General features: G+C 40.0%; 1 protein-coding gene across 2 annotated transcripts in view; it reads left to right on the forward strand.

Moving 5' to 3' along the window:
* gpc6a (glypican 6a) overlaps positions 1–27,546 on the forward strand; it is a 1,030,971-nt gene that overhangs the window by 991,222 nt on the left and 12,203 nt on the right. For both annotated transcript variants that reach the window (XM_060825936.1, XM_060825937.1), the window contains exons 7-8: positions 16,290–16,426; positions 21,811–21,986. In XM_060825936.1, coding sequence (XP_060681919.1) covers positions 16,290–16,426; positions 21,811–21,986 — 313 coding nt within the window. The remainder of the gene's footprint in view (positions 1–16,289; positions 16,427–21,810; positions 21,987–27,546) is intronic.

Below are 27,546 nucleotides of genomic sequence, written 5' to 3' on the forward strand. Positions count from 1 at the left end.
AAGAGAGGTAACAGCAAGGCAATGGAAAGACTGGAAAACCTTCCGAAAACCTCATCTACACCCCACGGTGACCCTCAACTTTAACCACCATCTGCTCCATATGTGACAGAGTTTGCAGGTTGTACATTGGGTTCTAAGGTGGCTAATAAGTCTACCAAACTGAAACCTAAGAAGTAGGCAGTACTCTAATTGGACAGTAATGGAGAGGAGGCCCTTGTGATTTATGATGTGTTGGGAGTAATCAAAGGTTTCTTCAATTGAGCAGGGAAATAGCTTCAGTTGCACAAGATATTTGAACATACAGAGCACATCTGTCATACTGTAGACAATACTGGGCACCATATTTATTGGATGGATATGAATGCATTAGAAGCAGTTCTGCGAAGATTTACAGACGAACACCTGGCTTGAGCAGATTGCCTTATGAGGAAAGGCTAGACAGGTTCGGCTTGTCTCCTCTGAAGTTTAGAAGAGTCAGAGGTGATTTAATTGAAACATTTAAAATCCTGAGGGGACTTGACTGGATGTTTCCTCTTGTGGGAGAACCTAGAACAAGGGGTTATGGTTTAAAAATAAGGGGAAACCTATTTAAGACAGCGATGGGTGACAAACTGGTGCGCCACAGGTCCAGGTTCAATTCCAGCATCAGGCAACTATCCATGTGGAGTTTGCACATTCTCTCTGGATGTGCCAGTTTCATCCCACAGTCCAAAAATGTGCATGTTTGGTGGATTGGCCACAAGAAGTACAGGGTTACAGGGATAGAGTGACGGTTGGGTCTCTGTGGGATGCTCGTCAGAGGGTGGGCATGGATTTGACTGGCCGAGTGGCCTCCTTCCACACTGTACAAATTCTATGAGGAAACAATTTTGCTCTCTGAGGATTGTAAGCCTTTGGAATTCCAACTCTTAAAAGATAGTAGATACAGAATCTTTAAATATTTTTAATGCAGAAATAGACAGAGTCTTGATTCGCATGGGATGACAAATTATCGGGTGATATGCAAGAACGTAGGATTGAGATTAAAAACCAATCAACCATGATCCTATTGAAAGACGGGGTAAGCTTGAAGGCCTGAGCAACCTCGACTTCTTTCTTATATTTGTAGACTGGAAAGAATTTTCCAACAGTGCGAACACAGATATTCAGAGTCTGTTATTTCTGTTTATCTGCTGGGACATGCTTTCACAGGAATCAGTCAGCTGCCTAATGTTAACAGGAAGTGTACATTGACTGGTGTTAATGCAGTCCCCACTAATCTGGAGAAAAAAACTGAAGTGCTTCAAACTTAAAGTGACCTTGTCTGCAACAGGTCATACTATACACAATTGTAGCAATCGTGACATATCTCACATGATTTGTCACAGATCCTTTGTTGACCAGATCTTTCCTGTTTTCTGTGGAACAACAGAATCAACAGACATGGGACAATTCAACACTTGAAAGTTGGTGCACAGATCTGAAATCATTACTTTTATTTTTAAGTGACAATTGCATGTCAACGAGACTGAAACGGTGCCCAAAGCATCTAGTGAGAATATACTCTTGGAAGATGACCTAGTCAGTGTGATGATAGATTTTTTGCTGCTTTCTTCTTTCTTGGGAAATGAGTGCCATTTGTAAGGCTAACATTTGTTACCCCTCTCTAATTGTCCTTGAACTGATTGGCTTACTCAGGCCATTTCAAAGGGTTGTTATCAGTCAACCACCTTGCTGTGGGTCTGGAGTTTCATGTAAATCAGAGTAAGTAAGCACAGCACATTTTCTTCCCTCAAAGGGTAGTAGTAAACCAGATGGATTTTTACAACAGTGATTTTATGAGATGAGTTTTCAGTTGCGGAATAAATAATCAAATTTAAATTTTACCAGCTGCAGCGGTGGGATTTAAACTTTTGTCACAGTGGTTAGCACTGCTGCCTCACAGCGCCTGAGACCCGGGTTCAATTCCCGACTCAGGTGACTGACTGTGTGGAGTTTGCACGTTCTCCCCGTGTCTGCGTGGGTTTCCTCCAGGTGCTCCGGTTTCCTCCCACAGTCCAAAAATGTGCAGGTTAGGTGAATTGGCCATGCTAAATTGCCTGTAGTGTTAGGTAGGGGTAAAATGTAGGGGTATGGGTGGGTTGCGCTTCGGCAGGTCGGTGTGGACTTGTTGGGCCGAAGGGCCTGTTTCCACACTGTAAGTCTAATCTAATCTAGTCACCAGAGCATTCTCTGAGGGCTCTGTGTTACTAATGCAATGATATCCCCCAAATATCTAAACGTTAAAGGATTAAGAGGTTTCATTCACCTTTTTATTTCCTGAAATACTCAGTGTAGACAAAGAGACACCTGTGATTGATTGAGTTTGTTAGACTATTTGGCTGGTGGGTAACAGTGATGAATTACAAATGGAGACCTCAGTATAAGACTTTAGGCTCAGTCTGTAAGAGTCAGATAAATAGAGTGCGACTTGGGCCGAAGACATTTGTGTGGATTTGAGAGAGTGCAAAGTGTAAGAAAAGGAAGGCCAAAAGATGCTTTTTTCCAATATGCCTTCATAATCACATTATGCTGCTGAGACCTCTTAATGGCCCACAGACCCATGTGCTGAGTTTTGGCACTGACAGGAGAGCTGTTATTCTTTTCTCACTGAAACTTTGGTTTGGAATTCCAATTCAGGTGACAATGACATGACTGGGAACCAGTCGACATGGTTGAAACATCCCTGTTGCTTTCCTGCATTTGTCCTATTTAGCAGCTCAACAGAGTAGATTAACTTGATGAAAATGTTGCAGGTTGCAGTTGACCAATTACTTCCCTCATTTTAAATACTTACTTTTCAAATGATTTGAAATCAGAGTTGGTCAGATACGGACCTAACCACAGAAGCTAATAAATTAGCATGTAGATGTCCTATTGGCTAGAACTTGGCCAATATCCCTCTAAACCCTTCCTTTTCATTTACCCACTGACACCTTTTAAATGCTGTAATTGTAACAGCCTCCACCACTCCCTCTGGCAGTTCATTCCATATATGCACCACCCTCTGTGTAAAAAGGTTGACCCTTAGGTCCCTTTGGTATCTTTCCCCTCTCCCCCGAAGCTATGCACTGTAGTTCTGGACTCCCCTACCCCAGGGAAAATACCTTGTCTATTTATCCTATCCATGCCCCTCATGATTTTAAAAATCTCTGTAAGGTCACCCCTCGACCACTGACGCTCCAGGGAAAACACGACCAACCTATTCAGCCTTTCCCTATAGCTCAAATCGTCCAGCCCTGGCAGCATGCTTGTAAATCTTTACTGAATCCTTTCAAGTTTCACAACATCCTTCCAAAAGGAAGGAGACCAGAATTGCATGCAATATTACATTTTGTTTAGGATATCTGGTTGGCAGGGGTGAATTTGACCGAAGAGTCGGTTTCCTGAAATACTCAGTGTAAACAAAGAGTGCTGTATGTCTTTATGACTCTATGATTAAATGCACCTTTACAAGTTACTGTGACTGAAATCACATCTATGGCTGCCATGCTTTATTCTAATTTACTGTTTTTCATTACTGTTTCTCCAAACACTTGCAAGTTCTATACAGATGGAGACACATAAACCGAAGCAAATGCAAGCTTCTAATACTTTAGAATTCATAGTAATTGGTACAGTTGTGTATCAGTGAAACTTGATCAACATCGAAGTAATTTGACACTGCAAGCAAAGTTACTGACAGACTCATATCTGTGTCATCCAGTCACTTGATTCTTTTGTATGTTTTGATTTCTGGATATCTGTCTTTACCATCTCCTCAATCAACCACATCCATCCAGCTCCTTTCAATAAGGGGAATGTGGGCCCCAGCTGCTCCACCATCTCTGCTGGCAATGGTAGTTCACTACCAGATGCCAATGAAGCACAGTTAAAAAGTCACCCTGCTGGAGATAAGCTGCTGTAGCATATTTCTTCACTAATTGGCTGGAGAAGATCAATTAAGAAGCAGAATTAAATTATCCCCTGCTATATTTAAAGAAATAAGTAGCTTAATGTAAAAATGTGTTTTTAAGACCAGTTAGCAGCCTTTTTCTTTGGACAGCTGCTGCTGTGAAAGTATGCAAGCCCTCAAATAATACCTGAAAGGATCTTTCATTCCAATGAAAGAAAATATTCAGTATTGACAACATTTTTTAAACATTTTTTTCAGCATGAAAATGGTGTAATAACTGTTGTTATTAGGCCTGATCAGAGGTCCTTTTCTAAAAAAATATTATTAACCTTATTCCTATGACTTTCCATTGAAGTCAAAGGAGATTTGCCTTTTTGCAATCTTCTACCTAATGGCAATATAATGGGGAACCTGTACTTTCTGTCACTGAACACAACAAACTTTCTGGGCTGCAAAATAGTGATACCATTGGTAGTCATGGGACTCTCATTATTGTATAAAGGTGGGTCATGGATACAACATGAAAAGAGTAGCTAGCTATGGAAAACTGCTGATCGCTTGATAAACCCAGCAGTATGCTGCATGAGTGGAAAGTGTTAATTAATATTGCAAAATTGAAGAATGAAGTTTGGGATACAAAAGACCTACGAAGTAATACAAAAATTACCAAGTAGATGTATTTTAGAGTTAACATATTGCCTTTCTCATATAATAAAACAAAGTACAAGGGTGAGGAAATCTAACACAAAAACAGAAATTGCTGGAGAACTCAGATCTGGCAGCATCTGCAGAGAGAGAAAAACAGAGTTTCGACTCCAATAACACTTCTTCAGCATAGTTTCTTTCTCCACAGATGCTGCCAGAACTGCTGAGTTTCTCCAGCCATTTCTGTTTTGCAATCATTCTTGTGCCTGTGCAGAATGCAAAGATTATTAAATAAATTATTAAATAAGTTTGCAAATAATGAAATGGTGTTTTCAGTCGGGGCAGTGTATAAATTATTCAATCTATATATTACTTTTTATTGCATTCTAACACTGTATTAATGGAGAGTTAAGAATGTGTGATTGCCCTGCTGAATCATTAATTTCCTAAATTATCATTGGTTTGTCAAATGCTTAGCCATTTGTCATTGTGCTTCTGCAGTCATTTGTTGGTTTATGTGGAAATATACGAAATGGCTAAGTTGGAGAGGTTCTATGTTGTGCATTGCAGAGAAGGAAAGACCTGTTTATAGCGGTGTGATCTCTGTCAAACTGATTAGCATATTCGGAGCTTGACCTTTCTCGCCATACGTTTGTTTTGCAATGTAATTTTAATGTATCACTGGTTTCAAGGTTGTTTTTTTGGAGAATACTTATGTGATAATATTTGTATAAAATTGGGGAGCATTGTAATGTCAGCATTTGGAAATATTTTGTACAAGAAAAAGGATTACATGGGCATTGGAAAATAATCTTTGTATTTATCGAGTGTTACCCCTGTCACACCGTACTGTAGGAGAAATGAATTCATCTAAGGCTAATACACAGTCATTACAGTTTGGTGGTAAACATGATGTGGCTCACTTCACCTGATGAAGGGGCTATACTCCGAAAGCTTGTGATTTCAAATAAACCTGTTGGACTATAACCAGATGTCGTGTGGTTTCAGACTTTGATGGTAAAGATTGACTGGTGCTGTCCCCTGCTGACTATATGGTTAATCTACCTTCTTAATATAACTCAATACTACTCAATGTTTAGAGTTTATACAAACCGTTGAAGGCTCAGAGGTGTCCTTAGACACTGAGTCATATAGATTTTATTTTAGTGAAGAAAGTAGTTTTATTTTAAAAAATTGCTGTGGCTATTAAAGCAAACTAGAAAAAAAACTGTACAAGACAACAATATGTGAAGGCATCATTTATTTACACTGCAGCCAAGCTGCTTTCTTCAAGATGTCAGGCCAGATTGTATCAAGGGATAATTTTGTTTGCTGTGTTATGGCATTGTGAATAGAATTTGATAGATTTCCATGTTAACATCGCCCAGACTGTTTTAGATGGAGACAGTGGTTGAGTAGCATGTTACACAAATATCGGAGTCTTTTCATGTAAAATAGATCAACAAACAATGTTTTGTTTGTTTTTATTGACTTGTTCGAAGTGTATTTCAATATGTTTTATTCTGAATAGCAAGCAACCCTTTCTGCAAACCATGTCAATATTTTAGTTTCTGTGGCAGCTGTCAGATTATTCTCACATGGTATCCAGTGAGCCCTGTGACTCACAAGGAAACAACGGTTAATCAATGAACACATTCTGAGTGGGGTCAACACTTGATAAAAGCAATTTAGTCCTTGGGATTTCTGATTTCCCTTATCCTAACAGAGCTAACTACATTGACCTTCTGTGAGAATTAACGGTCCCTGCAAAAAATCTATTCACTTAAACAATGGAAAATTGTATGTTTGGGAGACTGGAGGGTGCTTGTTGATGAGGGCAAATTGACATCTAATTGCTAGCAAATGTTGTCATCATTGGAACCTTATGATGTTAAAGATAAAACAATCCCATTTTAATCTGCTGAGAGCTGTGGAAATCCAGTCTCATTCCACAAGGTACAGTTAGACGTTTTCAGCTCATGAACTGCCACAAATTGCAATGTTATGGTAATGATACAATGTTTCAAGTATCAGCAATAGCTTTATTGCGTTGATAATAGGTTACCTAAAATGTTACAAAGGCTATTTTGCTCCATTAGGAATCTACCAGATTGTCCCACTTATTTTTCCTTTTTCTTTTTGTCTTTTGATTTTATCAATTTAGTTTGGAATTTATGTGTTTTAAATTGACTCTGCATGCCAGAGAAGGTGGTGGCATAGTGGTAGTGTAACCCAGAATCTTATGTTCTAAGTGCATGAGTTCAAATGCCACCATAACAGCTGGTGAAATTTGAATTCCACTGTTTATTGTTATAACAATCAGTTGGTTCACAAATGTCCTTTAGGGAAACACAGATGGTATGTGACCCCACAGAAATTAGGACTGAGCAAGAATTGCTGGTTTGCCAGTGATACCCACATCACATAACTGAATCAAAACAAAAATAATACTATTTTAAAATTTTGAATAAACAAAAGTTGACTAAAAACTAGCTCCAGTGGAGATTACATTGGAAAAACAGGTAAACTTTGATCTGAATTTCTACACATTGAACAGAGATTCGCTAGTGGACTCTTAGTCAACAGTGTCAATGTCTTTTCCCATTGAGATGAGATGGCTTTGGCAGGTAAGGTAAAGATGAATCCAAAGAGACTCTACAAGTACAGGAAAGTCTAAAGAATAACTAGGGAGAGAATAGGGCCCGTTAAAGATCCACAAGGTTGTCTATGTGTGGAGCCACAAGAGATGGGTGAGATTCTAAATTGCTGCTTCTCATCAGTATTTACCAGTGAAAAAGGCATGTATGCCAGGGAACTTGTGGAAATAAATAGTGATATCTTGAAGATAGCAAGAGGAGGTGGAAGTCTTAAAATGCATTAAGGTAGATAAATTCCCAGGATCTGATGACACTTATCCCAGGACTTTGTGGGAAGCTGGGAGGAAATTGCAAGGCCCCTAGCAGAGAAATTGGATGTTCATGGGTGAAGTGCCTGGAGATTGGAGAGTGGTTAATGTTATGCCATTATTTAATAAAGGCTGCAGGAAAATGCCTGGGAACTACACGCTGGTGAGCCTAACGTTTGTGATGGGTTCGTTGTTAAATAAGACTCTGAGAGACAGGCATTTGGAGAGGTAAGAACTCATTTGGGATAGTCATCATGGCTTTATACGTGGGAAATCATGTCTTATGAATTGATTGAGTTTTTTGAAGGCATGACAACAAGGCCACAATCGACAGGGAGTGGCACCAGGGAAACCCAATATATTGGAATCAGAGGCAAACTCTCTGTTGATTGGTGTCATACTAAGCATAAAGGAAAATAATTGTGGTTGTTGGAAGTCAGTCATCTCAATTCCAGGACATCTCCACAAATATTTTCAGGGTAGTGTCCTTGGTCTAAACATCTTTAGTTGCTTTATTAATGACCTTCCCTCCATCATAAGTTCAAAAGTGGGAATGATCATCAATGTTTGCATAACAGTTGTTACCATTTATAATTCTCAAGATACTGAAGTAGTCCACATTCAAATGCAGCAAGACCTGAACAATATCCAGGTTTGGGCTGACAAGTGGCAAGTAATATTCACACCACACAAGTGCCAAGCCCTGATAATCTCCAACAAGGGACACTGTATCCAATGCCCTTAACATTAAATAGCATTAGAATCTCCCACTATCAACATCCTAACATTTACCATTGACCAGAAGTTGAACTGAATGAGTCATATAAATGCAATAGCTAAATGAGCAAGTCAGAAGCTAGGATTCCTCCAGAAAGTAACTCATTACCTGACTTCCCAATGTCTGTCTGGCATCTACAAGGCACAAGTCAAGAATGTGATGGAGGAAGAATGCTACTGCAGAAGAAAGCAGTTCACCACCATCATTTTGTTGTCAATTAGATGTTAGCAATATATTGCTGTCCCATCCTTTGAAGCCCACATCCTGTGAGTGCTGCAGCCAACCGATCTGTCTCCCTGGGTGTCAACCCAAGAAAAGTAATGGGCTCAGACGGTTTCCGCAGTTGAGCACTCAGATCTAGGGTAGACCAACTGGTTGAAGTATTCATCAATATCTTCAACCTTTCACTCCTACAAGCCGTAGTCCCCACTCGCTTAAATAAGACCACCATCATCACCATACCTAAGAAAGTACATGCAACGTGCCTTAATGTTTACCACCAGTGGCTCTGACCTCAATAGTATGATGTGCTTCGAGAGGCTTGTCATGGGCCACATCAATTCCAGACTCTCAGCCAGCCTTGATCACCTACAATTTGCGTACCATCGTAACAGGTTCACAGCAGGTGCCCTAGGCCTGAACTCGTCCCTGGAGCATCTGAACAACAAGAACACCAACATCAGACTCCTGCTCATTGACTACAGCTCCACCTTCAACACCTCTGGAGTAACCTCAAAACTCCATGACCTACGTCTCGGCTCAGCCTGCTGGAAACTGGATCCTCAGCTTCCTGACCCACAGACGGCAATCAGTGAAGAAAGAAAACTGCACTTTCTCCACAATAACACTCAACATTACAGCCCCCCACCTCCCCCCCAACAGCCGAAAGGGCTCGAAAGGGTGGAGAGCCTCAAGTTCCTCAGAGTGACAATAACTGACAACCTGTCCTGGTCTTCCCATGTAGTTGTGTTGTTGAAGAAGGCACAAGAATATCTTCTTCCTCAGGCCACTCAGGAAATTTAGCTTGTCCTTAAGAACCCTCTCCAACATCTACAGATGCACAATTGAAAACATACTTTCCAGGTCCATAACGGCCTGGTATGGCCACTGCTCCATCCAGGATCATAGGAAACTAGAGGGTGTGCAGAGCTCAGGCCATCACGGGAGCCAACCTTCTATCCATGGGCTCCATTTGCATGGCTCGCTGCCATAGAAAGACTGCCAACATTATCAAACACTCTTCATATTCCAGTAAAACTCTCCTATAACCTCTTCCATCAGGCAGAAGATACAGAAGCGTGAATACACGTACCGGTAGGTCAGGGACAGTTTCTTCCTGGCTGTTATCAGACTATCGAATGGACTCTCTAGCCTCAAATAATGCTGATCTTGCTAATGTTGATCTCTTTTGTATGTCCTGTGCAATGTTACCTGTATGTCTCCATCTAAAACCTTTGTTCTCTACATCCTTGTTTACTATGATCTGCCTGCACTGCTTTTCACAGTACTTTAGTACTCATGGCAGTAAATAAATCAATCAATTATTGTTTAGGAGAATAATTTTTCAAGTTTCTCATCCCTGTGTCTTAATATTCCATGCAAACCAAATAATAATTTTATCATAGGGAAGGTAAAAAATCACACAAAGCCAGATTAGAGTCTAACAGGTTGATTTGGAGGCACTATCTTTAGAAGCTCTGTTTCTTCATCAGTTAGTTGTGGAGCAGAATCATAAGACAGAATTCATAGCAATAAGATTACAGTGTCATGGAATTAAATTAGATTCTCTACAGTGTGGAAACAGGCCCTTCGGCCCAACAAGTCCACACCACCCCTCCGAAGAGAAACCCACCCAAACTCCTAACCTATATTTACCCCTGACTAACACACCAAACACTACGGGCAATTTAGCATGGCCAATTCACCAAACCTGCACATCTTTGGATTGTGGGAGGAAACCGGAGCACCCGGAGGAAACCCGCGCAGACACAGGGAGAACATGCAAACTCCATACAGACAGGCAGGAATTGAACCCAGGATCCTGGTACTGTGAGGCAGCAGTGCTAACCACTGAGCCACTGTGTAATAATAAACAAATTTAGCGGAAGTCTTTCTTCTTTTAGAATGATCATGTTAGTTCCAGTTCCTTCAAATGTAAATCCCAGAATTTTTTTAAAGTTACATTCTCAAATTGCTATAACGATAGGTGCCATCTCAGCTCAGATAATGCATTCAAGGTGTGAGGTTAAATTCTGTCTGTGTCCCAATGTTAGGTCAGACAGATTCTATTTCTAAAGTGGAATTTAAAGAATCTTACATGGATTTATGCAGTTTTTGAGCAAAATAAAATGTAATTCTGCAAGTACAAATTCACCCCACAAACTTATATGTGTGTGCGTGCAGGGGAGATTGAGTGAGTGTGTGCATGTGGGGGTGTGAATGTCTGTGAGAGAGTGTGTATATGTGCATGTGTGTGAGTGTAATGGGGTATACGTCTGTGAGAGGGTGTATGTATGGGTATGAATATAATGGGGTATAAGTCTGTGAGAGAGTGAGTGTGTGGGTATGAGTGTGGAGGATTAGATTAGATTACTTACAGTGTGGAAACAGGCCCTTCGGCCCAACAAGTCCACACCGACCCGCCGAAGCGCAACCCTCCCATACCCCTAACCTAACACTACGGGCAATTTAGCATGGCCAATTCACCGAACCTGCACATCTTTGGACTGTGGGAGGAAACCGGAGTGCCCAGAGGACACCCACGCAGACACGGAGACAATGTGCAAACTCCACACAGTCAGTCGCCTGAGGTGGGAATTGAACCCGGGTCTCTTGTGCTGTGAGGCAGCAGTGCTAACCACTGTGCCACCATGCCGCCCACTGAACCCGGGTCTCTGGTGCTGTGAGGCAGCATTGCTAACCACTATGCCACTATGCTGCCCACCAGGATGCATGTGTGATTGTCTGACAGAGCACTTGATTGAGTTTTTTGAAGAAGTAACAAAGAGGATTGATGAGGGCAGAGCGGTAGATGTGATCTATATGGACTTCAGTAAGGTGTTTAACAAGGTTCCCCATGGGACACTGATTAGCAATATTAGGTCTCATTGAATACAGGGAGAACTAGCCATTTGGATACAGAACTGGCTCAAAGGTAGGTGGAGGGTTGTTTTTCAGACTGGAGGCCTGTGACCAGTGAAGTGCCACAAGGATCGATACTGGGTCCTCTACATTTTGTCATTTACATAAATGATTTGGATGTGAGCGTAAGAGGTACAGTTAGTAAGTTTGCAGATGACACCAAAATTGGAGGTCTAGTAGACAGTGAAGAGGGTTACCTCAGATGGTCCAATGGGCTGAGAAGTGGCAGATGGAGTTTAATTCAGATAAATGCAAGGTGCTGCATTTTGGGGAAGCAAATCTTAGCAAGACTTATACACTTAATGGTGAGGTCCTAGGAAGTGTTGCTGAACAAAGAGACCTTGGAGTGCAGGTTCATAACTCCTTGAAAGTGGAGTCGCAGGTAGATAGGATAGTGAATAAGGCGTTTGGTATGCTTTCCTTCATTGGTCAGAGTATTGAGTACAGGAGTTGGGAGGTCATGTTGCGGCTGTACAGGACATGGGTTAGGCCACTGTTGGCATATTGCATGCAATTCTAGTTTCCTTCCTATCGGAAAGATGTTGTGAAACTTGAAAGTATTCAGAAAAGATTTACAAGGATGTTGCCAGGGTTGGAGGATTTGAGATTTAGGAAGAGGCTGAATAGGCTGGGGTTGTTTTCCCTGGAGCATCAGAGGCTGAGAGGTGACGTTATAGAGGTTTACAAAATTATGAGGGGCATGGCTAGGGTAAATAGGCAAAGTCTTTTCCCTGGATTCGGGAGTCCAGAACTAGAGGACATAGATTTAGGGTGAAAGGGAAAAGATATAAAAGGGACCAACGGGACAACTGTTTCACACAGAGGGTGGTACGTGTATAGAATGAGCTGCCAGAGGAAGTGGTGGAGGCTGGTACAATTGCAGCATTTAATAGGCATTTGGATGGGTATATGAATAGGAAAGGTTTGGAGGGATATGGGCCGGATGGTGGCAGGTGGGACTAGATTGCAGTTGGGATATCTTGTTGGCATGGACCGAAAGCCAAAAGGTCTGTTTCCATGCTCTATATGACTCTAGTGAATGAGAGAGAGAGAGAGAGAGAGAGAGAGAGAGAGAGTGTGTGAGTGTGTGTGTGTGTATGTGTGTGCGTGCGTGTGTGTGTGACCACTCTTCACCTTAAAACACAGAATAAACAAAAACATGGAATATAAAACCAATAAAATTTTAAAAAAGAAATAAAGTTCAACGTTACAGTCTTTCTTTTTAAGTGCTCAGCCATGGACCGGGAGTGATCAAGTTAGGGATTCTATTGCTGTGCTGCCAGATCAATAGTCAACACACCCCATTGCTTTGACTATCAATGTTTACAATCTCAGACTGCTGGATTCAAGGTCCCAGTTGAGACCATCACCATGGGTACCAATCTTGGCTATCATCCTCTGCTCGGCCATTTTACGTTGTTGCCTGTCCCAAAGCCCAGAACATTGAAGTGTTCCCCTACTGGGTGGGAACATGCCTGTCTGGTAAATGTTGTGTGGTGTCCATTCATCATTGTCGTAACCTCTGCTGAGTCTCGGCAATGTGTCATGCTTCAGGGCATAGCACCTCCAAATCATCAAGCCAATCATTTGTAAAATGAAAATGCAAAGGGTATACAAGGAAATGATGAAGCCTCAAGGATTAAAGTGAGAAAGCTTACAATTGACAGAATGACACACTTTTTTACCAAGATTTAAAAGGAATGGATTGTGAATGAACATGTATGTGTGCAAATGAGACTGTAATTATCTGCCTTCATGTTATCAGACCATACAATAGTGAGGAAAAAGCATTTTATTTTATATATCTAAGTACTATGACTTTCTATTTTAAAACATAGAATTTTGCTCATTGTAAGTGTCAGCAGTATTTCTTGGAGATCTTCCCAAATATATTTGGTTATAACAAAGGCTGATCACAGAAGAAGTTCCTGAGTATAATTGGTTCTGGATACTAATGTACTCATCCAAAACCTGTGTCACATGAAACCAAGTGTAAATAGTATATTTACATGGAAGCAGAATAGGAAAAAGGTTCTTGGGCAGTCACTTAGCTTGTATTGAGTACCTCCTCAGAGCAAAAGTATTGCTATTGGTGACTTGTCACCTATATTACATTCAAGAAAACTGTTCTTATTATTTTTTGAAAATGGATTCTCTTTAAACTAAATTATGTTTGACATTTATAGTACTAGGCCAAAGATAATAGCTTTTAAGATTTTTTTGTGATAGAACAATAAACTAGAGTTGACTTCAAATATGATTTTGTCATAATCAACTTTATTCAAGCTGTTGCCTCTTTAAATCACTTTCCCACTGAGAAACATTTGAATCCAGCAATCTGAGATTGTAAACATTGACAGTCAAAGCAATGGGGCATGGTGACTTTTGATCTGGCGGCGCAGCATTAGGATCCCTAACTTGACCACTCCAGGTCCATGGCTGAGCACTTAACAAGAAAGACTGTAAAGTTGAACTTTATTTCTTTATTTTTTTATTTTACTGTTTTTATATTCCATGTCTTCATTTATTCTGTGTTTTAAGGTGAAGAGTGGTGTCACTAAACAACACTTTTCACTGTATTTTGTAACAAAATATATGTGACAATAAATAAAGTAAATAAATCAAAATCAAATAAATATGGCATTTTCCACAATTGAAGGCAACTGCTTTCTGCATTTGCATTTCACATCTTGTACAATTGACAGAAACTATGCACAGCTTGCCTCAAGCCGGAATAACTGAATAACTAGTAAGATGCTTTGAGTTCTGTCTAATTACAGTTTAACATTTACTATCAAACATGATCATTTTAGTAAAGCCTCATAATGACTATGAAGCAATGCAAGTAAACCTTTGTCAAGAACCCTTTTTAATGAGGAATTGTCTCTGTGAGTGGAAACACTCCTTTTCATATTTTTCAATATTTTTCTGGTACTCTGTGAAGAATGATGGATAACTAGAAACCTATAGTATTGTTTTCTGTTCCACTTCAATGAGCACACAAGATAGGAACATGTTCTTGACTGCTGACTAATTTAAGGAAGAAAATGGGGTGCATTTTCCACTTTCAAAATTTGTTAGTGTTTGGTGAGTTAGAATGCCCAGAAGATCAGATGTTCAAAGATGAAAAATAACATCCAGACTCCTCTCAGTGACACATTGAAGTAAAATTTTCCACCACCTCCACTTTTATTAATTGGCTCATTAATTAGACAAATAGAACAAGCCTGGAACAAATGTAAGCTGTAATATAATGGGAATAAGATATTGATGTCTCTCCCTGTAAAGAATACTAAGAGGTAGAAAAACTAGGGTTATTTTCTCTGGAGCAGCAGAGGCTGAGGGGTGACTTGATAGTAGTCTATAAAATTGTAGACTTGATAGAAGTCTGTAAACTAGATGCATAGATAGGGGTGATGGTGAGAATCTTTTCCCAAAGTAAAATGTCTAATATTAGGGGGCATTCATTTAAGGTGAGAGGGGGGGGCAAGTTTTTTTACTTAGAGTACACAGCCACGGGTGGTGATAGAAGCAGATACAATAAGGGCGTTTAAAGCACTTTTAGATAAGCACATGAATATCCAACGGATGAAGAGGTATGGACAGTGGGCAGACAAAAGGGATTACAGGTAGTTAATGGATAACGCATGTTCTGGCAGAGCAATTTGCTTATGACATCGCTGAGGAATTAAGGAACAGTATTTTCAAGATCACTCAGCTCTGTTCGCAATAGCATGATTCCAACGGTGATCATTTTTTGTGCTTTGTCCTGTGCTAATGCCGATGTCAGCATCAGTTTTCATGCTGTTCTGCGTATGCACCAATGTCAGCTGCCAACAGAGCAGCTTTCTGTGAGAGATACATTGAGCAGTTTCCTGTGAAAGCTGCACTGCTCCTATATCTTTTGAAAAGATGGAGGGGCATAGTGACAAGAATGCTGGCAAGAAATGCCCTGGTGATAAAATTGCAGGTGGTGAACACAAATGAAAGGCTGTAACACGTGATGAGAAGCTAGATATTATAAAGCATTTTAAGCATAAAGAGAGAATAACAGGAATGAGGGAGTCTACCTTACGCACTATGATGACCCTCTGTCCTGCATAACAATGCTTTTAAATGTACGGTGTTAAAGTTACTATTGTTTGGTTGATAAATATGATGATATAACTTCATTCAGGTTGTGCTATACTTTGAGTTAGACTTATGAGTGATTTTTAGTGATTGTGAGTGATATTTTTTATTGGTCTGCCCCAACCCCTCTTCTCCCATTGGCCCAAAATTTATATGAAGTGATTTTCTATTAAGTGAGATTTTGCTGGAATGCAACTATGACATTGTGGGAGAATGACCTGGAGTTTAATTTGGTGTCATGTTCACACAACTGAAGGGCCCATTCCTGTGGTGTAATGTTCTATGTTCTAATACAATTCACACCATTATAGTAAATGCTGAGTTACAATATTGACAAAGTTTGTTTGAGATGAATAATTATTTCCTTGAACTTTCCAAGTTCTAGCGATTAAATTTTAACCTCATCAATAGAATGAGACCAGGGTACTTCTAAATGTCCACATTATAGTCTCCTTTGAAAATTCTTTGACTCCAGAAAACTTGTATAAATAAGGTTAACTATGTAATATATTCCAAGCACCTTATTCAGCAATGTTGTTGTAGCCTTTTTATTACTTTCAAACAGTAGCTTATTCAGTTTTTTTTGTCTAAGCAGATTAGCTTTAAAATAAAACAATGCACACATTTCTCAGTGTTGTGGATAGATTATATATTAATATACAAAAATACCAGTCATCTTTATTACATCCAGTGCAATCATTACTGCTTTCATTTTCACTACCAAAGTTGAATGAAATTATTTATTAAGATGCTGTGCTGCCTCATGCAATCTTTAGGTTACTGATGTTAAGGAGAAACTGAAGTTGGCTAAGAAGTTCTGGTCCACATTACCATACAACATCTGTAATGATGATAAAGTGACTGCTGGTGTGCCGGATGAAGAGGATTGCTGGAATGGACATACCAAGGGCAGGTGAGGTATACTACAGAGGAGACATTCCCATTACATTCACATCAGGAACTTGCAACTGACACACAATTACTATGCATTCACAAGGCAGCTGGTCAGACTGGGTAGTGGCAGCTGTTGCTTGTGTAAGGATAGTGTTGGGAGTTGTCATTACAATAGGTCTTCAACAAACCAATTAGTTACAGTTGAAAAATTCTTGGTTAGGGTGATGATGTTATTTCAGAAAGAAGAAAACCAATATAGCAGTAAGTCAGACTGAGTTTGCAATTAATTGTTGTATTTAGTAAAGCAAGGATTTTAACATTGCTTGACCAACCTTACACTGGGTGACAAAGATGAGTTTTGCTACAAAATCAAGTGCTATTTGTGCTCCTTTATTATAAACTTTAATTTGTGGTTAGCTTTGTCTAAACCGTAGCCTCTAATATACATGATGTGTTATGAGGGTTTCCATGAAAGATTTCATTAATATTAGTCCAGTCCAATCAATAGAACCATCAATGTCCCATCAACGCAACTAGATTCCCTTGAAATCAATAATGCGTGTTACCATTGTTCACCTTCTAAGAGTTATGAATCCTTCCTACCTAACCTTCACTTTCACTTTTTAGGTAGAACCAACTATTACACAATGGGTGTGCAAAATATTGGGCTTTCAATTTACAGCTTTAGAAGTACCTGTTGAACCAAAATTTAAGGTAGAATTGTTCTATAACTTAAATAAATATGTAATTTCTAAGGATGAAAGACTGAAACAAAAGCTTCCATATTGACTCATCAAATAAGAGTGATTCTGGTTTTGATTTCAGGTCTGTGTTAATTTGACTGACACGGCCATGTTAGTGCCATGCTTAATACCAACATTTTTGGGAAGGGTTACATTAGTGAAGGACCCGGCTTGGTATCTGAGAAGTGATTATTATATCCAAACCAGTGGAGGCAGAGTTTAGGTTTAGACTATAAACCCTGAGTCAAAAAGCCAACCGACTGATCAGAGTTTGAGTTAAAATATGATCACATGCTTTTTGATGGTTTGTAACAAACTGCCCTATTTCCCACATCTCAAACATAAAACCAATCCCAATTTATACAATACCTCCAGGATAGCAGGAAGGCAAGAAGACAGCATTAGAGGAAAAAGAATAGTTGACTTCCATGGTCATCAATATCTAAATCCCTCTCATTTGGAATGAGATAAGATAGCAAAAGAATTGTCACTCGCTGAATCCTGTGATTACATATTGATTACATATTTTCAATTTGAAATTTTAGAAGTTAGAAGTTCTGATTTCCAAATGTTTCTAATGTGAGAAGGGCGATTTTGAGATCAAACAAGGGAGTTTCAGGCTACAGTTTCCATTTTCTTGGGCTTAATGGCTATATAGAACATTGAACATTACATAGCAGTACAGGCCCTTCAGCCCTCGGTGTTGTACCGACCTGTGGAACCAATCTGAAGCCCATCTAACCTATACTATTCTATTCCCATCCATTTGCCTATCAAATGACCATTTAAATGCCCTTAAAGTTGGTTAGTCTACTACTGTTGCAGGCTGTACATTCCATACCCCTACTACTCTCTGAGTAAAGAAACTACCTCTGATATTTAACTTATATCTATCACCCCTCAATTTAAAGCTATGTTCCCTCATGCTAGCCATTGCCATCTGAGGAGAAAGGCTCCCACTGTCCTATCTATCTAACTCTCTGAATATCTCATATGTCTCAATTAAGTCACCTCTCAACTTTCTTCTCTCTAATAAAAACAGCCTCAAGTCCATCAGCCTTTCCTCATAAAACCTTCCCTCCATACCAGGCAAGATCCTAATAAATCTCCTCTGAACCCTTTCCAAAGCTTCCACATCTTTCCGATAATGCGGTGACCAGAACTGCACGCAGTGCTCCAAATGTGGCCGCACCATAGTTTTGTACAGCTGCATCATGGTTCCAAAACTGAATCCCTTGACAAATAAAAGTGAACATACCATATGTCTTCTTAACTACCCTATCAACCTGGGTGGCAACTTTCAAGGATCCATGTATCTGGACATCAAGATCTCTCTGCTCATCCACACTACCAATAATCTTACCATTAGCCTAGTACTCTGCATTCCTGTTACTCCTTCCAAAATGAATCATCTCACACATTTCCATATTAAACTTCATTTGTTTCCTCTCAGCCCAGCTCTGCTGCTTATCTATGTCTCTCTGTAACCTATAATACCCTTCATCACTATCTGCAAATCTACCGACCTTAGTGTCATCCGCAAATTTACTAACCCATCCTTCTATGCCTTCATCCAGGACATTTATAAGAATATGAATTAGCAGAGGACCCAAAACAGATCCTTACAGTACCCCACTAGTAACTGAACTCCAGGATAAGTATTTCCCATCATGCTTTGTCTTCTTTCAGCTAGCCAATTTCTGATCCCAACCGCTAAATCACCCTTAATCGCATGCCTCCATATTTTGTGCAATAGCCGACCATGTGGAACCTTACCAAAGGCTTACTGAAATCCAGACACATGATATCAACTGCTTTACCCTAATACACCTGTTTGGTCACCTTCTCAAAGAACTCAATAAGGTTTGTGAGGCACAGCCCACCCTTCACAAAACCACGTTGACTATCCTTAATCAACTTATTCCTTTCTAGAGGCTTATAAATCCTATCTCTTGAAAACTTTTCCAACATTTTGCCTACAGCCAAAGTAAGGCTCACTGGTCTATAATTACCAGGATTGTCTGCACTCCCCTTCTTGAACAAAGGAACAACATTTGCTATCCTCCAGTCTTCTGGTACAATTCCTGTAGACAATGACAATATAAAGATCAAAGTCAAAGGCTCGACAATCTCCTCCCTGACTTCCCAGGGTATCCTAGGATAAATTTCATCCAGCCCAAGAGACTTATCCATTTTTATACTTTCCAGAACTGCTAACACTTCCTCCTTATGCACTTCAATCCCACCTAGTCTAGTAGCCTGTAGTTCATTATTCTCCCCGAATACATTGTCTTTTCCTGGTGTGACAGCTGATGAAAGGTATTCACTTAGCACTTCCCCTAACTCCTCTAACTCCACACACAACTTCCCACAACGATGTTTGATTAGCCCTCATCTTACTGTAGTCATTCTTTTATTCCTGATATATCTATAGAAAGATTTAGGGTTTTCCTTGATTCTATCTGCCAACAACATCTCATGTCTCCTCCTGGCTCTTCTTTGCTCTCTCTTTAGGTCTTTCCTGGCTAACATGTAATTCTCAAGCACCCTAACTGAGCTTTCACAGTTTTATTTTTTAACAAAACCTCTTCCTCTTGCCAAGAGATTCAACTTCCTTAACAAATCACAGTTCCCACGCTTGACAACTTCCTCCCTGCCTGACTGGTACATAATTATCAAGAACCTAGTCCTTGAATAAGCTCCACATTTTAATTGTGCCCATCCCCTCAATTTCCTTCCCCATCCTATGCATTCTACATCTTGTGTAATTGCATCGTAATTGCCATCCTCCCCGGCTATAAGTTTTGCCCTGCAGTATATACCTATCCCTATCCATCACTGAAGTAGACATAACTGAACTGTGGTCACTATCACCAATCGCTCATCTACCTCCAAATCCAACACCTGGCCAGGTACATTACCCAGTACCAAATCTAATATGGCCTCTCCCCTTGTTGGTCTGTTTACACACTGTCAGGAAACCCTTCTGTACACATTGGGCAAAAACTGTCCCATCTAAAGTACTTGAATTATAGTATTCCCAGTCAATATTTGGAAAATTAAAGACCCCATAACAACTACCTTATCATTCTTATTCATGTCGAGAAGTATCTTTGCTATCCTATCCCCTACATATCTTCTACTATTTAGAGGCCTGTAGAAAACTCCCAACAGGGTAACCTCTCCTTTCCTTTTTCTAATATGAGCCCATACTATCTCAGTAGGCAAGTCCTCAAACATCCTTTATGCAACTGTAATACTGTCCTTGACTAACAGTGCCACACCATCCCCTCTTTTACCATTTTCTGTGTTCTTATTGAAACAGCTAAATCCAGGAACCTGCAATAACCATGGCTCTGAATTGGCCACAACATTGAAATCCCAGGAACCAATCCATGCTGCAAGTTCACCCACCTTATGCTATTCAACAATCCCAGGCTACGTGCTGGTATTTGTTGAAATCTTAATTTTATCTTCCTTTCTGTTCCTTTATGCGGATCATTTCTTTACTTCACAATCACAGGCTTTGTTTAAAAATAAAAGATCAATAAAATTTCTGCCCACTTTCTACAGATGCGAATTTGTTTCCAAGATACCATCCAAATATTGCCCACATTTTGGGTGCTAGCTGCCTCAATGCCATTTGCAAAAGTCTAAGGGCTCAGAATTTTTCTATAAGGCAACTGGCCTGAACGGGTTCACTAATATGTTTTGGAATAGCTCTCTCCATTGATATATTAATGACTGTCTCTGACATGAATTATTTTATTCTATGTTCGTCAGTTCTACTAGCATAGACCTGGTTGCTATTTCTTAGAAGATAACAATGTCTCTTACATTTTATTACAGTTAACCAGTCTTAAGCCAATGTAACCTGCTGTCCTATTAGTATGTAATCAACTACTATTTTGTTTTATTCACTCATGGGACTTGAGCATCTTGGCTGGCTAATTTAATTTCTGGTCAATGGAACCCCAGGATAATGATAGTGGGTGACACAAGTGGTAGTAGTACCATTGAATGTCATGTAATGCTGGTTAGATTGTTGCTAAGATGAGATAGTATTGTGTGATGCAAATGTTACTTGCAACCTTTCAGTACAAGCTTGTATATTGTCCAGGTTTTGCTGCATTTGGACAGAGACTGCTTCAATAAATGAGGAGTCGTGAATGGTGCAGAATATTGTGCAATAATTGGTTATCATTCTCACTGCTGATGTCATAATGAAAGATGAATCCTTCACCATTTACTATTAGTAAACCCCTCAAAATAATATAAAGAGGATTATTGGCAGCAAATTGATACAGAACTGAGGCAGACAAATTTTTGTGACAAAAGTGCATATCAGAATTTTGCAGGAAGGCAGCCCATTGTATCAGTCAGTCAATGACTGGCCACACTAGCAGTTTGAAACCAAGTGCTCCAGCTAAATATCTTGCAGCCCAAAGGAACCATCCTGGAAATATTTAAAGGAATGATCAGTTTCATTGAAGTTAGTTGCTGATTGATTTCTTTCAGAATGTTATTTTCTGCAATGACTCAATAATAAAAACCTCATTACACCATTTGTTTGATATAAGGTAACAATCTCGGCATGTGCATTGGTTGTCCTCATTGCTGTGTGGCTCTTTGTTTGATGTTCTCATCATTTGACATGCAGGTACCTGCCTGAAATTATGAATGATGGTCTGACCAATCAGAACAACAACCCAGAAGTAGATGTCGACATCACTAGACCAGATACAATGATACGTCAGCAGATCATGGCACTCAGAGTGATGACCAACAAACTGAAGAATGCTTATAATGGAAATGATGTCAACTTCCAAGATTCAAGTAAGCAACTGGTTCTCACAATTTTCAATCACAGACAGCTAAAGGAGATAAATTCAATTTCTACTGGCAAGTGTGTGTTCACTCATTTAGACCTAAGAAATATCCCATTCACTTGAGGCATGAGTACAGCTGAAGTCTATTCTGCTCAGTTTTACCCAAATCCTATAGTCCGGTGTAGCTTTGTAGACAATGACGAGTAAATCTAGTGTGATCCATCTAGTCACCAGTTTTAAAGTAATCACAGCTTCAGTCAACAAGGAACTGCATCAATTTAGGAGGGATTGAAAGAGGAAGAGGAAAGTATAGAAAATCTAGACCACGCTGGGGAAGGTGGATAGAATACGAGAAATGAGGAAACAAGTTACTGGATGGATGGGAGAGCAAGATGCCATGACAAACAAGGGACTAGTGGAGAAGAACAGAGAAACAGAAGGGAGTTAATGAGTGCTTGCTTGTTCCCTCCTGACTCTTGTAACCCCACATTTAAAGTATCTCTTTCCAGCAGTTTGAGATAACTGAGTGGCTTGCTAGGCCAATTCAGAAGGAGACAAAGAATCATGCAGATTGCTGTGAGGTTGGGGTCATATATAGGCCAGACCAAATAAAGATAGTAGGTCTTCCTTAGTGAACCACAAGTTACATTTTATGACAATCAACAATGGTTATATCAGGTGAAATATTTAATTCCAGATTTTCATTGAATTCAAATTTCACCCCTCAGCCATGGTGAGATTCAAATGCATGTCCCCAGAAATTAGTTTGGGATCTGGACTTCTAGTCCAGTGATATTGACACTTTGCTACCACATCGAATATAGTTGACAGGTTGCTCTACTGTACCCATCTGTTTCACACATTCACTTGTTTTTATCATGGGAGCTTATTTCTGTGCTTCACTGTAGGTTGTATTGTCTGTTACAAAATGGGGCAAATACTCCTGCTTAATTTAAAATCAACAACACAAAATAGTTGTATCCCAGGCAGTAAAACTTTGAGAGGCTAAGAACTATTTAAAGTAAAAATTAACAACTTTATTTAACAATTAATTACAACTCCTTCCTCGAACCTATCCTTTACTTTCCTTTCTTTTCTATAATGCTCGTCCAATTAAACACCCAAGGAAGATTTACCAAAAACTTCAAAGTTCAAAACCAGTCAGTTGTCGTACCTTCCGCTTATATTTGCTCTCCTGGTCGGTGTCAACCTTTTTTTCTCTGTGCAAATTCCTTCTCTGGACAGCTACCTCTCACAGAGTTCTTACCAGCAGCCAACATCTGTTGGTCTTTTGACAGCTCTCCCCCAAATGTTCAATTTTCCCCAGTCTTATACCACCAAAGCATTGGATTCAAACTTGATTGGAGTTTGGTATGTTTTTGCGGGGTATAATTTAAACTGATTGCCCTAATTCAAATTTGTTTTGTTGTCTCTCCAGGCAAACAGCTACCCCAGCTACTGAACTACATGTTACATTATGTCTTATTCAGAACACTCAGTGCTGTCAGGTAGTTCTGCTAGCTTTTAGCTCTCTTAAAGGTACAGTACACCCACACCTTCATAACACTTCCCCTCAAGAAAAATAAACCATCATAATGAAAAGGTGGCTTCATTTTTTTTTCTATTCTTTAAACATATTACCTAACATACAGATAACTTTATACCTGTGTGTATAAAACATTAAATAGGTACAAACCTCATCTAAACTTTATCAGTTAAATCCACAAAAACACATCTGCGATGACATTCTTACGACCCGCAACCTGTACAATTTTTAAATTAAAAGTCTCTAACATAAGACTCCAATGAAAGTCTCATATCTTTAAAGTGTTTTAAGAATGTAAGCAGATAGTGACCATGTACACCACATCTCTGACACATTGTTCGTGACATACACATTAAAAAGTTGTAAGGTCAGTACCAAACTCAACAGTTCTTTTCTAATCGTGAAGTATTTCTCTCTGGCAGATGTTGATCTTCTTTCGAAAAGTAACCTACTGGCAGTTCAATCCCATCCTCATCTTCCTGCCAGAATACAGCTCCAACTCCTATGTCACTAGCTTCGATGGCGACTTTAAAAAGTTTTGAAAAGTTTGAGGTAGCTAAATCTGGTTTGATGGCTAATATCGACTTAAAATGGTCAAATGCCTCCTGGCATGGTTCTGTCTACCGAAGCTTTGTGTTCTTCTTCAGCAAATCGGCGCCTGGAAGAAGAGCGCCTCATCTTCTGCCTAGGAACCCTCCAACCACAGGGATGAATGCAGATTTCTCCAGCTTTCTCATTTCCCTTCCCCCCACCTTATCTCAGTCCCAACCCTCGGACTCAGCACCGCCTTCTTGACCTGCAATCTTCTTCCTGACCTTTCCGCCCCCCCACCCCCTCTCTGGCCTATCACCCTCACCTTAACCTCCTTCCACCTATCGCATTCCCAACACCCCTCCCAAGTCCCTCATCCCTACCTTTTTTCTTAGCCTGCTTGGCACACCCTCCTCATTCCTGAAGAAGGGCTTATGCCCGAAACTTCGATTCTCCTGCTCCTTGGATGCTGCCTGACCTGCTGCGCTTTTCCAGCAACACATATTTCAGCTCTGATCTCCAGGATCTGCAGTCCTCACTTTCTCCTAGTTGATTTTAACCTACAACCATTATGGCTGACAAGTACTGGTTCCCACTTTTAGTCCTCAAGAGGGGATCTACACAATCAATTATAGCCTGTGTTAAAGGTTCTTCAGATGTGGGAATTGGCAACAAGGGTTCTGGTTTTATCACTACCTGTGGCTTACCTACCATTTGGCATGTATGACATGTACAGCAAAAGTTAACCACATCCTTGTGCATTCCAGACCAATAAAAATGTTTTTGAACCTTATCCTGAGACTTTCATACCCCTCGGTGACCTCCTACTGGTAGTTCCTGTCTGTATGCTACCAGCAACACAATCTGGTGCACTTCAGCCCATTTCTCCTCTACACTAACCTGCTGTGGTCTCCATTTCTGCTTTAGGATTTTATCTTTCTGATAATAACCCTCCAGAATATTCTCTGCCTTCTTTTCAGCGTCTGCATCCACATACGTATCTTTTATCGTCTTGTCTTGCTGTTGCAAATTCCTTGGCCTTTCTGGACTAAACACTTCTGTCTGACCCTCTGCCTATTCATGCTTTTCCTGTACCATTACATCAAACAGGGTGTCCGCTAACTGAAACTCAAATTCTTCATCTTTCTCTTTACTTTTCACTTCCTGTTGTGACTTATGATAGTGGGATCTGGTTATTACACAGTCTGGAAAAATACCAGGTTATTTCTGTTTTAACCCGTTAGTTTCTTGGACTCCCTTGAGCTTCTCCACAACAAGGGATGTCACTCCCACCTTGGATCCTGCCAAATCTTCCCAAGAACAAACTGAATTCATGGAACTGACACTCTGTCAATCACTCCATTGTTACTTCCCCAATCTTGAGTTGGCACTTCAACTTGATCTTACATAGGGGAATGCTAAATTTCTATTCATCTATCCCACAAATTACCACACTCGCGGGTAACAGATCAGAAAGAGTGCATATTTGCTCATCCCTTACTATCAGCGACAGGTTAAATCCTATCTCTCTCAAAATTATAACATGCCCTTCTCTCCTTGTTCTTTCAGAGTAAACTTTACCCACAGAAACAAATTCTTTGTAGAGATCAGGTACTAACTCCATACCCAGCCCCTGCCTAGGTTGTACACTCTCCTGCAGCTCCTCGGCTTTTCTTGGGGTTTCCTTTCCTACCGTCACTAATGCCACTGGCTTAGCTTCTTTTCCAACAGCGCCTTTCTTTAATGGCCAGCACGGTGACTTTACGTGTCCCACCTTCTGGCAGTGGAAACACCTTTCTCCAGTGCCCTTCTGAAACCACCAGCATTGTAATTTTCTGTGTACCACTCTATTTCAGTGAAAACACCTGAGACCTTTCACCTCCTGTCCACCCTCTTGGGCTTCTTTAACCTGTGGTAAAATCTTACTAGTGTTCTCTACTCTTGGTTTCATAGTGTAGGATCTCCCCTCCCAACTTCTATCCCTCAGAGAATGAAATTCTGGCCAGAAGCTTGTCTTATGCAGCAACATGTACTGATGTGCTAATCCTGCTGCCCTTCTCACTTCCTGAACTTTCTGTTCCTCCACGTGATTTCTTATCTCCGGAAGTGAGTTTTTAAACTCCTCCGGCAGAGTAATCTCTCTTAGAGCCTCATCAGTCTTATCTATCTTTAAGGCTCGCACCCCATCCATCAAAATGATTTTGTTTAGTTCTTTCGAACTCAACATAATTCTGATCTGGTTCCTTATTTGTGTTTCTGAACTACTGTCTATATGCTTCTGGTACCAATTCATAGGTCTTAAAATAGCCTGTTTAACTGCTTCATAATCTCTTGACCCCCCTCATCTGACAGCGTGGAAATACCCCACTTGCTCTGCTTACCAGTTTAATCTGAACTCGCATTACCCATTAATCCTTGGACCACTCCATTTGCCTAGCCAATTTTTCAAATCAAGTAAAGAAGGCTTCAACATTTTTCTCATCAAAATGTGGCGGAGTTTTGACATACATGTATATCTCACCTTCTCTTTTAATCTCCATCCTGTTAACTTGACTTTGCTGACTAAGTGGCAACCTCAAGTTCAAATTCTCTCTCTCACTTTTTCCTCTTTTTCTCTGTCTCTCCCTTTATCTTCTAACTCAATTTTCCTCAGTTGTAATTTATGTTTTCCTACTTCTAATGCACTTGTCTGTTTCTCCAACACACCTAAGTGTTTGATTGACTCCCTTACAATTTCAGCTTTACTTTTGTCCTTGGTTAAACCCAAATCTAACTTCTTTGCTAATTCTAAAAATATGGCCCTTTTCTTTCCTTCTAGACTTTCTTGGCAAATTTAAGAATCATCTTCAAATTCCAGAACCTCTTTAGCAATTTAAAGAGGCATTTCTCTCACTTTTAATTAAATCAACTACATGTCACCAAAATTAAACAAATTGTCTCACCTGCAATTTATTTAAAGATCTAGGACCCTCACCTGCAAGTGTTTAAATCTGCTGGGATGTTTTGACCCCCCCCCCCCCCCCCCCCCCCCCCCCATTTATTCAAATCTGTCTAAACTAGTTCAGATCACAAACCAAAGACCCAAACAGTTCAAATTGTGGACAAAAGCCCCTAAATCATTCAAATACTGACAACAAAACCCCAAACTGATACGACACGGGGTAAACCTTCCTGCTTAGTTTAAAACAGGAACACTGAAAAGATTTATCCCGTGCATTAATCTGTGAAAATTCAGGAGGCCAAGATCTATTTAAACTAAAATTTAACAACTTTTTTCTTAAAGTATAACAGAGAATAATTAACTAACAACTGTTACAACTCCTTCCTGTAATTATCTTTTACTTTCCCTTCTATAATACTAGTCTGATCAAACCCCTAAGACTTACCAAAAAAAATCAAATTTCAAAACCAGCCAGTTGTCGTATCTTCCTCTATAGATTTGCTCTCCAGGTCGGTGTTGATGTTTTTCTCTGTGCAAACTCCTTCTCCT

The sequence above is a fragment of the Hemiscyllium ocellatum genome, chromosome 6 (assembly GCF_020745735.1).
Source record: "Hemiscyllium ocellatum isolate sHemOce1 chromosome 6, sHemOce1.pat.X.cur, whole genome shotgun sequence".
Taxonomy (NCBI): Eukaryota; Metazoa; Chordata; class Chondrichthyes; order Orectolobiformes; family Hemiscylliidae; genus Hemiscyllium; species Hemiscyllium ocellatum.